Raw genomic sequence first — 15,747 nt, forward strand, 5'->3', positions numbered from 1 at the left:
ATTTTTAGTATTAGTGTGTGAAACATTTTTCCACCGTGTGTTCATTCTATTTAAATAAAAAGAACACTTTTTAACTGTAGATAAAGTATTGATACTTTGCAGGGGAGTGTTTATGTTTATGTTTATATGGTGGAATGTTCAGCAGTTACCACGGTGACACAATGCACACAATAGCAATAACTACCAATATTTTTTAAACATCTGGAAATTCTAGAAAAAATTAAAAATGGATTCAAAGGGACAGTTTGGAATTTTGGACATAGGGTCTCATTTCTTAGTGAGCCAGAGTAGTGTAGATATGTGGAGACACTTTTTGAAATAATCCATCCAATCCTTGTATTTGCAGAGGTTACTGGTGCTAGGCTAGTGCAAGTCAATGGCCATAGTTATCGTCCCTCAACGTGTGATGATTCATATGACAATACAAGGTTAGTTTTACTTCTAAAATTATTCTATCGACAGTCACATCAACAGTCTGGTGTAATAATAGATTTGCCTCGGGTACACTATGGAGTGGGTAAGACTGTTTTTAGTGGCAGGCTAACTATGGCCATTGGCTTGTGCTAGCCTAGCATCAACAACCTCTCTAAATACAAGGACTGGATGGATTATTTCAAAAAGTGTCTCCACATATCTACAGTACTCTGGCTCACTAGGAAAAGAGGCCCTATATCCAAAATTCTGAACTGTCCCTTTAAAACCGTACATTTTCTGGAGCTTGTGATCACTGCACATGCTCATGGACTTGTTTAGGCCTCAAACAGAGCAGAGCCTCCAGTTAGCTTCACACTCCCAGACAATGTTGGTGACATAAGCTGCAAGGTATCAATATGCCTGAACTTTTAGTGGTTTATATATTTGGGTTGCAGGTTCGATCCCTACTGTGGTCATGTCCTTTTGCGAGACACTTCCCACACCTATGAATTACAATGATTTAATAAATACAGAGTGCTTTTGAATGGAGAGTTTATGGCGAAATGTATAAATAGGAGCGCAGACAGAGCCCATGTGTTTTTTAGTGTTATTTTGAGCTGAAAAACAGAAAAAACTGTTATGTAAAAATGAGCAAGCGACCGCCAGAGATTCAGATGAGAAGTTTGGTGAGAACTGCTTTTGAAAACTTATAAAAGAAATAACATTCAACAAAACCTTGGCATGATTCAGTTGGAAAATAAAAAAAAGCATAAAAGAGCAGCCAGGGTGAACTTTTGGAGCAAATTGTACTTTAAAAGGTGCACTGTGTAACTTTTGTTTCTATGGAGATGTCACCTTACATTTCTTCAATTACAGGTGGTTTTATAGCTCAAAAAATACCTGGTAAAACAGGCACGCTGACTGTGAGTGAGGTCGCCTCTCCACAGATCTGACCTGTAACTTGTTCTGTTTGGTCTCCATGAAGATAGAAACGTTTAATACCATACTGTAAAACATTCCAGACAAAGCAATAACATCTCCAAGGAGAAAAGCAAGTGGTAGAGCCTCCACCAGAAAAGCTACACAATGCACCTTTAAGTAAGAGTACGCTTAACTCTTGAGACATAACATTTTGTCTCTTTACTTGTTTCATTTCCAAGCTCACGAATCTCCACTCACTTCCAAATCCATCAGCGGTCGTCTTGTTACTGTAAGGTGCTCGTTTTGATCCTGGCGGAGGCGGCGGACATTCTGAGTCTGTTCAGTCTCGTCTCTGGCTCGTCCCGTCGGAAAAGCCCGGGTTTGTGGCGTTAGCTCGTGTGCAAAAGCTAAGTGTTTCCTGTTGGGGCGGGGCTGCAGATTTGGGGGGCGGGGCTTCAGTCTCTGGATTGGTAAAACAGGATGTAACCGGATTCAGAGTTTTTAGAAATGTCCGATGTCAAACCGTAAAACTCCTCTATCGCCTGAGCGTCAATTTTCTGAAAAACACAAACACACAATTAAATGAACATGAACGTTTATGCTGAAATCAAAGGTTAGACTTGATATGACATTTTAAGTTGAAACACTGGCCAAAATTGCAAACATTTGGATATATAATTTTGAAAACTTGATAGAGTTATAGATTAAAAAAAAAAAAAAAGAAACAAAGGGGAATTTTGGTATAATTTTGGATGGATATATTAAGGATTTAAGGAGTTAATGTTTTGGCAGCTATACTGGAGGTCAAGGTTGGGGTTGATCCGGAAGGTGTTATTCAGTTACTACAATATAATTATTGCTACTTTAAAGACCGCAATTGTCCAAAATTGCCAGCTCGTTAGATCAACCGTCATTAGAAAGGTATAAAGCTGAAGTCATCCTCCTGGGTTGTGGAATAGGCTCCTAATTCTGACGCTCACTCTGTGCCCCACCTCCAATATCCAGAAATTTCTAACTCCTTAATTCATTCTACATCGTCCTACAGCAACCAAGAAGTGAAAAGTTACAAGGGGTTAGAGGTTTATAAATATTTTGTCGCTGGATGAGTGAGATCTTTGTTGATCACCAAGACATCACATCTGTTCCTGATAACAGCCAGGGGAAGTAGAATGGGGGTCAACATCAGAACTGTAGCTATCCCGGGTGGTGGAAATTGAGATTCCAACCCGGTGAAAGTGAGGACCGGGCCGGGCGGGATTCCGTGCTGCCAAAAGTGAGGACCAACGGGGGATTTCGTGCCCCTGAAAGTGAAAAACGCACAGCCCATCCGTCTTATTTTATCGCACACAAATACGACACATTGGCCCAGGTGGATAGTTTGACCTCCAATATGGCAACATAAACAATGCTTTTGTGACATAGAGGCAAAACCTTAATAGTATTTGATAAAAACAAAATCTTACTATAAATTGGCAAACAAATTTGAGCTGAAACTTGTAAATATATCAACGAATCATTCTGTATTATTTGTCAAAAGACATACTGTGCTTGTGTCTGCTTTATAGTTAAAATCTATGACATGTATCGATCATTAAGTTATATTTTCAATGTTTTTAAATCACAATATTCATCTAAAACAACTTAATAAAAGAAACAAGTGTGCTGATTTCTGCATTAGAAAACAGTGGTGCCCAATGGGAGCTGCACTGTGTCGCCGCATGCTGTCTGTACCTCCTGTGGATAGCTGCAGATCACACTAGCGAGTAGCAGTATTTATTTTTTTTCCATTTGTACTAAAATGGCAATGTGACACTGCCGAATCCTATGTGTTTCACTGATTAAGAATTCAAAATGAGAGGGAAGTAAGTACAGAGCATTGGGCAATATGAAAACGGCTGAAGACCAGAGCAATGACGTCTTGATTACAAAATAAAGTTTACTCAAACATGCACAAATCAGTGCAAATACAAAACTATTATAACATGGTTAAAAGATCTGAAAAGCCAGTTTTGCAGAATGAGCCCACTTTAAGTACAACATCATAAAGTTTGGTGTATGTAGCTGCTACTAAAATGGGCGATCTTTATGTCCATATGTTATAAAAATGCATTTTGAGAAACAGCCCGTGAAATTTGAGTGTTTTTCCTCCAGAGACGTGCTCCAAACTGTTTCTTATTACACAGACTGGGCCCAGAGCTGAAGAGCTGTGTCTGACTTTAGGCTAATCTCCATTTGTCTTGTGTTTTGTGCAACAGAAAAACATTACGGGTCAAATCAGGACGAGATCGAACTCCTGCAGAGACCAAAGATAAACAAGGGAATGTGATGCAATAATGGACTGGAGGGTGGAATAATGGAGGGTGGTATCAAAATTCAATACCAGTTCAACATTAAGGCTAGACTCACAACTAGATTCTCATTTGATACTGGAAAGAATCACTCAAAAATTACAAAACTGGACCTTCCCTGAATAGTTTTTGAATGTGCTGACACAAAATCACAAATGTAAGGGGCCTCTATTACACTATTTTCTATGTTATAATGTTTCCTCATCTCAAACATTCCTGGAGTTGTGTTTCGTTTCATTCACACATTTTTAACACACAAGCCCTACATATTTAGGCGGAGTTCTTCTCTCAAAAAGAAAACACTCTTTGGAGATGTAGACAAACTAATAATAAAGGGTTACTCAAATGTGTGAATGAAACAAAACTCCAAAACACAACTGCAGGTCTGTTTTTGAAGAGGTAACAGAATTATAACAAGGCTTAACGCTCACAAGAGTTGATTTTTGTAATATAGGACTGTCTTTGTTATAACAGGTCTTTTAAGAGTCCGAATATCAATATACAATTATGATTATTTTAATAGCCAACTAGTCACGGATAATCCAATGAATCAACTTCAGTGTAATAGAGTTTTAAAGTATTGTAGCGACCTGGGCTGTTCTGGGAATTCTTGTGAAACAGACACAAACTTAAACATGTGGTTAAAATGTGAAGTGGATACATGTGCTCTCTCTTCACCTAACGTGGCCTTCAAAAACACAATAAAAATGAGGATTTCCAGGCAGGGATCAGATCGGACTTTTGTGGAATCCAAAGAGACAAAGGGAATTAGACAAAACAAGCCTCATTTTGTTGTTGGATTACTCTAATGAGAGTCAGATCAAAATAAACAGCTTTTTTTTTTCCACAGTTTAACAGTACAATGAGTAACTTTTCCGGTGGAGGGTTTGCGCCGTTCTCGTCTCCATGGAGATGTTAATGCTTTGCCATGAATGTTCCACAGTACGGCATTAGATGTACACATGGATTACAGGTATTTAATAGGAAAAAATGTGTTGAAATACATGCAGTAATACTGAGAGTGGGCTTGCCTCTCCATAGATCGAAGTTATAATTTGCCTGATGTTGTTGCCTGCTTGTTTCCATGGTTGCAAATAAGTTTAATGCCATACTGTGAAACATTCTAGACAGAATTAATACCTAATTTATTAATGAAGAAATCTGATCTTATCAAATTGTACTTTAGAGACTTTAGAGACTTTACAACAGAATGGTGAAGGTGAAGGTGAAGGGTTAGCCGAGTCACCAGCAATATGTGTCAGATGTCCTTCTTGGGTGTCACATGCCCTTCTTGTGTGGCAGGGCCCTGTGAGTCTTGACTCTTCTCTCCAATTTCTAAACACACATTTCTAAAATTCTAATCTTTATCCACTGTTTTTAAACTCTTGGTGAAACTTGTGCTTTATTTTAAATGTTCTTATTCAGATTTGAGAAGTTGGAGACACAGTGAGACCTTCGCTGCAGTTGGAAATGTATCATATTATTATTATTATTATTAAAAACACATGAGCTCAGATACTGGAACGTTCCAGGCTTTGGAGAGGAGCCCAAAAACTCAAAAACAGTTCCTGAATTTTGTCCTCACAGTTTATCTTGTCTTTATGTTATTTTTGTATTTTGTTATATAGGCTGCGTTCAGACTGCAGCCTGAAGTGACCCAAATCCAATTTTTTGGCTTCTATGTGACCTGTATCCGATCTTTTAATGACGGTCCGATTTTTTCAAATGCGACCCAGGCCACTTGGATATGTGGTCCTGAAACCGATACATATCCAATCTTTTGACATGCGACTTCAGTCTGAACGGCCAAAGCGCATTCATTCGACCTACACATCATCAACAAGCGACAAACGTCACTATTCTGCGCTGAAGCAGGCGGAAACCAGAACTGTAAAATCGCCAGGTGCTCAATGCTCGCGTCCATGTTTGGACAACTTCCGTAAACACAGAGCGCTGCGGATGACGCATGGGGTTGACGTCATCGTGTCCTCCAGTGCACATGCGGGACACTTTCGGGCCGTTTACCGTTCACACTGGAGTCACAGACAAGTCGCATTTAATTGGAAATGTGAACGACCTCGCAAAAACATCGGATTTCACAAAAAAATCGGAATTGAGCATTAAGCCCTGCAGTCTGAACGTAGCCTTTGGTAGAGTAAAAATAATCATGAATTAAACTTTTCTAGATCCATGGAGATGTTATTGTTTAGTTTGAAATGTTTCACAATATGCCATTAAATGTTTTTCTCTTGCTTTTATATTTCATTCCCTTTATTCTGATGACCTTATTAACAATGAGAATCTTTTAGGGACGGGCTGATATGGACTTTTTGAGCTGATATGATATCCGATATTTGGCCTGCAACTGTGGCCGAATACCACACCACAGATCTGACCTTGAACTTGACCTGCCTGGAGATCATGGTAAATGTAATGCTATACTGTGGAACATTCCAGTCAAAGCAAATACATCCCTGGAGACAACAGGCGGCTGACTCTCCAGCTCCTACCTTCTTGTCTCCATGGAGATGCTATTGCAATGACTGGAATGTACTGCAGTATGGCATTAAATCATCTATCTCCATGGAGACAAGTATGTCAAGTTACAGGTCAGATCCCTGGAGAGGCGAGCTCACACAGTAAGAATGCATGTTATTTAAGGTGTATTTTAGGCTGCGTTCAGACTGCAGCCTGAAGTGACCCAAATCCGATTTTTTGGCTTCTATGTGACTTGTATCCGATCTTTTAATGAAAGTCTGAACGACACAGATCCGATTTTTTCAAATGCGACCCAGGTCATTGGATATGTGGTCCTGAAACCGATACATATCCGATCTTTTGATATGTGACTTCAGTGTTAACGGCCAAAGCGCATTCATTCGACCTACACGTTATCAACAAGCCACAAACGTCACTATTCTGCGCTGAAGTCGGCGAAAATTGTTAATGAACTCCGTGTCACTGAAGCGAAGCACATCACCACTCACGGCTCCGTCTCCGAATTCACACGTTCCTTTCAACGGACGTCGCTGCCGCTGCCCCACAAAACGCCACAGCCAAAAACCTCGTCCTTCTCCTTCTCAATCTCCTCCTTAAAACAAGTAAGTTGTTCATGTTCTGGCTCCGGTACGAGAGAAACTTTAAAATCGCCAGGTGCTCAATGCTCGTGTCCATGTTTGGACAACTTCCGTAAACACAGAGCACGCTCGCTGCGGTTGACGTCATCGTGTCCTCCAGTGCACATGCGGGACACTTTCGGGCCGTTTACTGTTCACACTGGAGTCACATACAAGTCGCATTTAATTGGAAATGTGAACGACCTTGCAAAAAACATCGAATTTCACAAAAAAATCAGAATTGAGCGTTAAGCCCTGCAGTCAGAACGTAGCCTTAGTTATTGATATGATGCAAGATAGACAGGTTTAATGCCATACTGTGGAACATTACTGGCAATGTAACACATCTAAAGACAAGCAGACCACAGGCCCCCAACCATAAAAATTACATAGTGAAGCTTTAAACCTGTCCCTGGCTTTGTTTATGTGTTTGTGTTGTTTTGATGTACCCAGTGTATTTTGGTTTCTCACCTCCACGATGTCGTCGTCAAACAGCAGCCAGAAGCCATGGCTCTTGACAATGGTGATGTAATGTCCCCGATTCGGACCGCTGAAAAACAAACAACAAAACAACCGCAGGTGAGGATTATGCTGACGATAATGAAAGAGTTCACAAGAGTATGACGTAATCCAGCTAAAGGTTTATAGAAACAGTTTAAAGAGGTGTGAAAACAGATTAAGACTGCACAGTTTATCACAAAAAAGTGAAGCAAACATCTGTAAACAGCCAATCTACAAAAACAGCAGGTTTAACAGAGATACGGATTAGGGATGTGTGAACGATACTATACTACTACTGACTGAGGTATTGAAAGGTAGGAAAGTGAAAATACCTTTGCAAAGTGACAAATAATATAAAATAAAATCTGTTTCATTCCTGATTTAGTTACAGATTTAGTCTCTGGTTTAATCCCTTTTTAGTATTTTTTAGTCCCTTTTTAGTCCCCATTTTAGTCCTTGTTTTAGTCCTGGCTTAGTACCTCCCATAGTGCACGTCCACAGCCACCAGGTCATACATGTGGTCTGGGTTAGTCCTGATTTAGTCCTGATTTAGCCATGGCTCTGTCCTGGCTCTGTCCTGTCTCAGTCCTGTGCTCAGTCCTGTGCTCAGTCCTGTGTTCAGTCCTGGTTTAGTTCCGGTCTAGTCCTGGCTCAGTACCTTCCACAGTGCACAACCACAGCCACCAGGTCGTACATTCGGTCTGGGTTGGTGGCGTCTCCGGAGGTGTTGAAGAGGCGGAGCTCCAGGGGGAAGACCACACGGTAGGACAGTTTGGTGTAACGATGAAGCTGGTCCATGTATTTAAACCTCTTCAGGTGCAGAGCCAGGATCATCGGCAGCTTTTTCACTCGCATCCTGAACACAAACATGAGGATTTCAGATATATTCACTCAAAAATTATCACCATGTCACCTTTAATTAATTTAAAAATGCTATATTCACAAAAAACAACGTATTAACATTAAGTCACTCCCCCTTCAGAGCGCTCACACATCGTATATGTGACCTTTTTTGTTCTACATAAAAAAAGTTTGGTTTTTGATATAGTCATAGTGATATCAAAATCAAGTTGGAAATGTTAGTACCATATAAAACTCTTCAGGAGTTTTTTTCACAGTTATGTCATTCCTATTCAGTGTAGCTCAATCCTGAATCTACATTTGATACTAGTTTTATTTGTGATTAGTATCTGGGTTTTGCTTAATACATGAATAATAACTCTAAAAAATACATGTCCATGTCTGACCTCTTCTGAGCCTCCTGTTTGCTGCGGCACTGCTCACAGTAGTATTTATACTCACTGCACAGAGTCTCTGTGTTGCTGAAGCCCCTGAAACACACAAGACATGAGAGTTTAAACATATGCACTGTCATTACACTGTCATTATACTGTTATTATAAATAATGACACAGAACAGGAGTGGTACCTGAGGCAGTGCGTTATGGACGTGTTTTGTTCCACGTCAACTGATAAATCCAGGAAGTCTTCATCTTTACTGCTCACCTAAAAACACACATTTATTATTAAAGATGCACTATGCAACTTTCTGGTGGAAGGTCCATCATCTGCCAGTCAACATGGAAAAGTTATTGCTTTGCCTGGAATGTTCCATGGTGTCGCATTACATTTATCTTTTTTTACATTACAAGTGTTTATACTGGTAAAAAATATCTTGGAATAACATACATTTTTACTGTGAGTGGGGCTGCCTCTCCCTAGACCTGACCATTAATTTAGTCTAGTAGCATCACCCATTTGTTGCTATAGAGTTGTATAATTTTATATCGTTGAACACTGAATGCAAAGCAATAACATCTCCATGGAGACAAGCAGGACGTGTACTAAAAAGTTACATAATGCAACTTTAAGGACAACAGATATTTATGACTCTAACGCTGCAGGCTGTAGTCTACTAAAGACGTGCTGTCAATAAATTGGTTGAATAAAAAGGAGGAGTGGCAAAAGCTCATGCAAGAAAAAAAGTACTAGGAAACAATGTATTTATATAAACTACTAATCTACTCACTGTATCACATGTTATTTTTACAGTGTGGAGAACTGTGTTACCATAAAACAAGTATCATCTGTCCGATGTTGCAACAGCTCCCAAAACACTTTATATTGTCCATTTGACTCATGAGATCATTCAGAAGGTTTTTGTTTCATGGCCAGAGTTAATGTATCATTATCAAGGACAGACATGGACCAAGCCAGAAACAAGAAGGAGCAAAGGAGAGGGTCAGAGGAGCAGATGGAGCAGAGGACTCACAGTTTCACAGTTTAAACAGCGCGTCTCATTGGTTAGCGTTCCTTGGAAGATCTCGTGGACCCAGGTCTCTTGTGTCTCTTTGTGCCCGTCACCGTCGGTCCCGCTCTCGTTGACTCCGCCCCCTCCTCCTCCTCCACCACCGCTGCCACCATTTTGGATGAGCTTCCCGTTGTGCTGTTTTTCTTGGCTCTTCTCTTCTTGGAGCAGGTCAGCGATGGTGTTCAGGAGGTAGTTCAGAAACTCGTGAGCGTCCTGCTGCATGTAGTTATCAAACAGCTCTGAGGAAAACAAAGGAGGAGTTGTGGCATCGCTGGACATAAACAGTTTAAAGAAAGAATGTAATTATAATCTATGACCTGTGGATCTTTATGTTATAATATGGACATTTTAAATCACAATATGGATCTAAAATGACTTAATAAAAGAAACAACACTTCTGCTTTAGAGAACTGTAGTGTCCAGTGGGAGCTGATAAACGTCATCACAACAAAGAGCCATGCAGCTGTTGGTCTCTCCTATGAATAGCTGCAGAACACACCGCGAATAATGGATTTTTTTTTCTCATTTGTACCAAAATAACTAAGTGACGCTACATATTTCACTGATTAAGAAAATAAAACTGGAGGATGAAATAAGTACAAAGTAGTGGGCGTATACTCGTGGCCGTGAAAACTGGAGTAGATTGGAGCAATAACGTCTTGAATGCAGGAGAATAAATATTACTCAAACATGCATGAATCACTCCCAATACAAAATAAATACAAAGTGTGCATATGATTAGAGAAACCCATTATAACTTGGTTTAAAAGTACATTTATCAGAATCTCCTTTAAGTGGGATTTTATTGAACATCATTAAATTTGGTTTTCACCATTTTCTTTTCGGAGGCGAGAGATGAACTTCTTTGGGGGTATGACGCCCACTTTCTTCTTCTGCGTGGCGATGCTGTTGAACAGGTCTGACAGACAAGTGAGCAGAGACTCCTTACGGCGGGGCTGCACCTGTTAAACACAAATTGACAACAAATTGGGAAGAAATGTGTTATGGTGTGGTATTTTCGGAATTAATTTATCACATTATTTTATTGTGACAGGCCTACAAGCACCTATCAGAGATCCACGCACTTGTCAAGTTAACCAAGCTGGATGATTTTCCTCTTGTTGAAATGTAAACTCACCTTATAGGCCAAGACCTTCTCTCTGAACGGTCGGCAGAAGTAGAGAGCCTGCAGCACCGAGTTACAGTAACACGTGTTTCCAAACTGCAAAAATAACACAAACAGACAGCTTTAGTTTTATACTTTTATAATTAAAGGTGCACAATGTTACTTTTCTGAGGGTCAGTCACCTGCTCATCTCCATATTATTGTTGCTTGGAATGTTTCATAGTATGGCATTAAGCCTGTCTATCTTAATGGAGACAAGCAGGGTATGCCAACAGATCAGTCTGCCCTAGGGCAGATGTGGCTACAATAGTAGTTTACCACTGGAGTGTGGAGTGAATGAATAATGCTCTGTACTTCTGCATTTTGTTGCATTTAAATGGTTAAACAGTTTTTCCAGAGCAGATTTCAGTCTGTTTAATGAAATAATTAAATTGGTGGTTTTCAGATTCTTCCCAGATGGAAGCAAAAGACAGATTTCCCAATTGATTACACTATATTTTGTCATGAAATCTCCAAAAGGCAAATGCTCAAATGTTGAACAAGATCATTTCTATGAGTGACTAGATCCAAGAACATACGCATTTGAACAATATTAACTTTAACTGCCCTATCTGTATTAAATGATTGACCTCTAAAATGTTGTAATGTCATCTGAAACCCAGCAATCCATATGTTGCAGTGACAACACACTGGGGGTGTTCTGCCTGTATGTCTATGTATGAATGTATGAACGTTCGGTAGTTACCATGGAGATACACTGCACATATTAGCAAACACTGGCAAAAAAAATCTGATCTGAGAACTAAAGTAAAAAATACAAAATGGATTTAAACAGCGCATTTTCAGGAGCCTGTGATCAAGATGATGGTCCATGGTCCTGTTTAAGCGTTTGATTTTCAACAAAATGGTGAGAGTGACTAAACTGATGGCTAATGCACTTACATTAACCAGTCCAAAGTAGTGCTCATTTACGGGGAACTGTTCTGGTCCAATCTCCTTTTCCAGAGCAGAGGCATTGGCGCCCTGAGGAAAAACAAACACAGAGATCATACATTATTATTCCAGCATTATTGAATTTGTATTATTTATTATTAAACTGTCATTGCTATTATACTGTTCAAAGGCCCTGTATTAGATATTTTCCCCATCCAAAATGTATTGTATGCTTCCTGCTTCCTGTTCTTTGTGGCGTTTTCCTGCGTTTCTGAGCTCTTTTTTTGCAGCTGTGTCCTGTCTTGTCCTTCAAATAACAACAATAATGCTCCCTACAGAGAAACCGGTTATGGGTTGGTCGATATTTGTGCTTTAAAGAGCAATATTACGCTATTTTCCTCATGACAAACATACCTGGAATTCTGTTTTGTTTCATTCAAAAATGTTTAACGCACAAGTCCTGCATATTTAGTCTGAGTTCTTCTGTCAAATAGAAAGTATTTTGTCTGTTCCACCTTGTGATGTCATGTGGTAACACAGGTAGTGCTCCACTGTGTTTTTAAACTCCATGCACCTTCACTTGAACAAAATGTAAAAGGTAGCTGTTAACTTGAAAAAAGTAGCTATTAACTTGAAAACTACTGCTTCCTGACATCACAAGGTGGAACAGAGCATTTTGAGCTTTGGAGATGTAGACAGACTAATAACTAGTTTATTAGTCTGTCTACATCTCCAATTACTAAATTACTCAAATATGTATGAATGAAACAAAACACAACTCTGGGTTTAATAAGTTCACTAATACAAACTTTGGTTGACTCCAATGACTGATTAATCCACTAACAAATTTAGAACAACAGCCCTATGGAGGACTATATCACATGTAAAAATATCATTATTATATTTTTTTAATATTGTGTTTAAATAAGTCCTGTGGTAACAGTCCTATTGTATTGTCCCATTCCAGTAGAAGAGCAATGTGTAGGTGCAGGTCAGTACAGGCTCAGGGTCAGATGAGCAGATCATGAGATGCCAGAAGACTGACTGACCTGAGGCACTGACCTCTGCAGTTCACAAAGCTCCACTCATAAAACAATTATTTCCAATCAGCAAAGAATTAACTGTACGGTAGTAGTGTCTTCTGTTTTTGTAGTGTATGTCTTCTGTTTTCACAGACACTTCCCCCACATTACCTTGCTTCCGTCAGTGTGTCTCAGGACAGCTTTTCTTGCTTTAGATAACACTGTGGACCACACTGTGGTCCAAAGCAAGAAACATGATTTCACAAAGGCTTTTTGCCTTAAACGTTATTTTTAAAATAAAGAAAGCTTTCAGACATCTGCCATCTGAGTGTGCTAATGCTTTTTTAACTTTTAAATAGCTGTTCCTTGCATTTGCACCTCTACAAGAATTTTGGTGTGCGTTTTCTGTTTCATTTGATAAAATAGTATCTCTTACCAACACAGAGTGTAGAGTAAATGAGTATTCCATGAAATCGTATCTCTTACCAACACAGAGTGTAGAGTAAATGAGTATTCCATGAAACTGTTACGCAGTACTAATGATACTGCTACTGCTACTGCTACTACTATACAGCTACATTTTAAATTTGTTGTACAAAACACACATATAGAAAATTCTAAAAAAAAACTAAACCTGTTTCAACAGTCAACATCAAATTACATCTATGTCATCCCAAAAATTTATGAATTTTTACACTGCAACATCCTGTACTACCACACTGTTCTTACTTACTACATGATAAATAAAATGTATGAATAATATCCATAAACTATTTGAACCTATTCGAAATAGATCTACAAAATACTGACGGGAATTTTCCATCTTCATTCTCCTCTAAACACACCCTGCACTTGGTACTTGCTCCATCACAAACAATAATAAAACTCTAAGCATAAATGTGCAGAGGTTTGCCACAGAATCCCAGAGAACTTTACACCAACATAAAGCAGAAAGAGGACAACAACAGATAAACAAAATCCACTAGAAGATCCCAGACTGTGTTCTTCCACAAAGCTCTAAAAATACAACTCTTTATCTGGGAGTTTCGCCTCTGACACATGACATGATCAGTTTTGTTTATTAATAACACTACTTTAACATTTATCAGCACTCTTTTACAACATAAATGTGTATTATGCGTTTGTTAAATGAAACTTAAGTGGAATAACGACAAAAGTCCAGGAATTCCATTTACGAGTGGGATGAGTAAACAACTTTGTGCTCTGATCTGGGATGAGGTTAGCAGGCTAAGCTAGCGACTGCGTGCCCTGCCCTTCCCGCATAAACAAACTACTTTAACACAAAATCACACTTTAAATTTCACCGCATTCACTTTGTACTTCATGTGGATAATGAACGACCCTTCTGCAGTGTGTCTGATCGGTAAAAACATTCGTATCGCGGGATTAAACTAATGTTAGACTTGTGTTATTATTGCCCTATGAGGTTAGCATGGATGCTATCTGTGCGATTCTCTAAAACCCAGGCATTTCGCGCGGGGGCGAGGTCACACTTCACTAATTTTAAACATTATCTTTAAAAACACTAAAAAATTTATTACACATTTTGATCATTATTAGGTGTTAATGTCAGGATTACACATTTTTGTATTATCTTAATAATGCATTAAGTGAAATGTTGACCAATTTTGTTATTAAGTGTAACTACTTATAACTATGTGAAATAACTTAACCCAGTCATATTTTTTTTTATCTTAAATTTATCTAAATGCTTGTTCCTTAACAATTTCTTAAGCATATAACCCCAAAACTGACTCTAAACTTTAATCATTTCATAATAAAAGTCACATTCACTCCTATAACTCTGCCTGCATATTTCAAACGCCTGGGATTTGTGCGCGCCGCTTTAGCTTAGCGTCAGCCGCGTGCCGTTCCACTCACCATCGTACAAATGGAGGCGATCTTCCGGACTGTCATGAGTAGTTCCATCCGTGAGCCTCCTCCATGCTGCTGCGAAGCCCGGTTGGAAAAGGTGCCGCTCCCGGTGGGACTCGGAGCGGTGGAGGCTGCAGAGGGAGCCGCTGTACACGCCTGTCAGGCTCTGGTCCCCGGCTACGAGACTCTGCGCTCTCCGGGACTTCCGCTCCGCTCCGTCACCGCTCCGTCACCGCGGCGCACGTCAGGGTCACAGATTACGGGATGATTTGGTATTTTGAATTGGTCTGTTTAGTGTTATTTAAAAAGTTGTGTTTACTGTTTGAAGCTCACACGCAGTTCTTATCATTTAAAGAGGCTTAAATTGGTAAATGAAGGCTTAATACACCCTTAATTAGTCAAAAATAAACAGACCTAGGCTTACTCCATAGGCCAGGGGTCAACATTTTTCCTTTACAAAACGAAAATGTCAGAGCTACGATTTAGCAGCCGCAGGAAATAAAGTATACATAAGAGCCATGGCAAGACTTAGATGGGGTCCAGTTAGATAAAACAAAACATTATTCATTTATGAGTGCACAAAGTCAGGCATCAAAATGATAGATTTACAATAATAATAGGCATTTAATTCATCAAATTTGAGTTATTCTGGACAATATGTGTAATTCAGAAATTTTTTGGCGAGCCACTTGGCAGGGGTTGAAGACCTACTGGTAGTTTACAGGTTGGAGACCCCTGACATACACAGCAAATTGAAAAGTGTTAAATTAACAGTGTTGGTGTTGTTGTGAGTAAAGTGAAGAACATCCAGATGTTTCAACATAGTCAAGAGTTATTTCAACTATGACAGTGCTGTAGAGTAAAATAAGTAGTTGTTGATTCACAGTGTTGACATAAAAATGTGTAGTTGTTGATTCACAGTGTTAACGTCAAACACTTAGAAAATGTCTATTTTGAATATCATACTACATCAGTGTTGGGCTTTTGTAATGTTTCCAGCAGGAGAACTGAAGGTCTAATACTAGTAGTAGTATTGAGAGGTAGTAAGCTAACTAACTTATCTGTGACAATCAATGTTGCTGTCACTGATGTCCATGAAAATTGGAATGAAAAATAGCCACAAATTGTACTGAAGTAAGAGTAACATTACTTAAAAAAAA

The 15,747-nt window shown here is 39.2% G+C and overlaps 1 protein-coding gene across 1 annotated transcript; it reads right to left on the reverse strand.

Annotated features, from left to right (window-relative positions):
- Nucleotides 1–329: 329 nt before the first annotated feature.
- Nucleotides 330–14,791, reverse strand: usp12b (ubiquitin specific peptidase 12b). The gene is made up of 10 exons (XM_020917791.2): nucleotides 14,594–14,791; nucleotides 11,679–11,759; nucleotides 10,749–10,832; nucleotides 10,443–10,572; nucleotides 9,572–9,849; nucleotides 8,729–8,805; nucleotides 8,548–8,631; nucleotides 7,959–8,156; nucleotides 7,271–7,349; nucleotides 330–1,892 (listed from the first exon to the last, which is right to left on the reverse strand). The coding sequence occupies exons 1-10, from the start codon at nucleotides 14,639–14,641 to the stop codon at nucleotides 1,791–1,793; spliced, it is 1,161 nt and encodes a 386-aa protein (XP_020773450.1). The 5' UTR covers nucleotides 14,642–14,791; the 3' UTR covers nucleotides 330–1,790.
- Nucleotides 14,792–15,747: the final 956 nt, after the last annotated feature.

This window comes from Boleophthalmus pectinirostris, unplaced genomic scaffold (genome assembly GCF_026225935.1).
Source record: "Boleophthalmus pectinirostris isolate CB_2022bp ecotype Guang Dong unplaced genomic scaffold, ASM2622593v1 HiC_scaffold_20, whole genome shotgun sequence".
Taxonomy (NCBI): domain Eukaryota; kingdom Metazoa; phylum Chordata; class Actinopteri; order Gobiiformes; family Gobiidae; genus Boleophthalmus; species Boleophthalmus pectinirostris.

Bases quoted from the DNA above. Each gene is read 5' to 3' on its own strand.
- usp12b (XM_020917791.2), bottom strand. From the start codon at position 14,641: ATGGAACTACTCATGACAGTCCGGAAGATCGCCTCCATTTGTACGATG. The intron at 8,806-9,571 runs GTGAGTCCTCTG...GTGTGTTTTTAG, and splicing joins GCTGTTTAAACTGTGAAACT to GTGAGCAGTAAAGATGAAGA. The intron at 8,632-8,728 runs GTACCACTCCTG...TGTGTGTTTCAG, and splicing joins TCCATAACGCACTGCCTCAG to GGGCTTCAGCAACACAGAGA.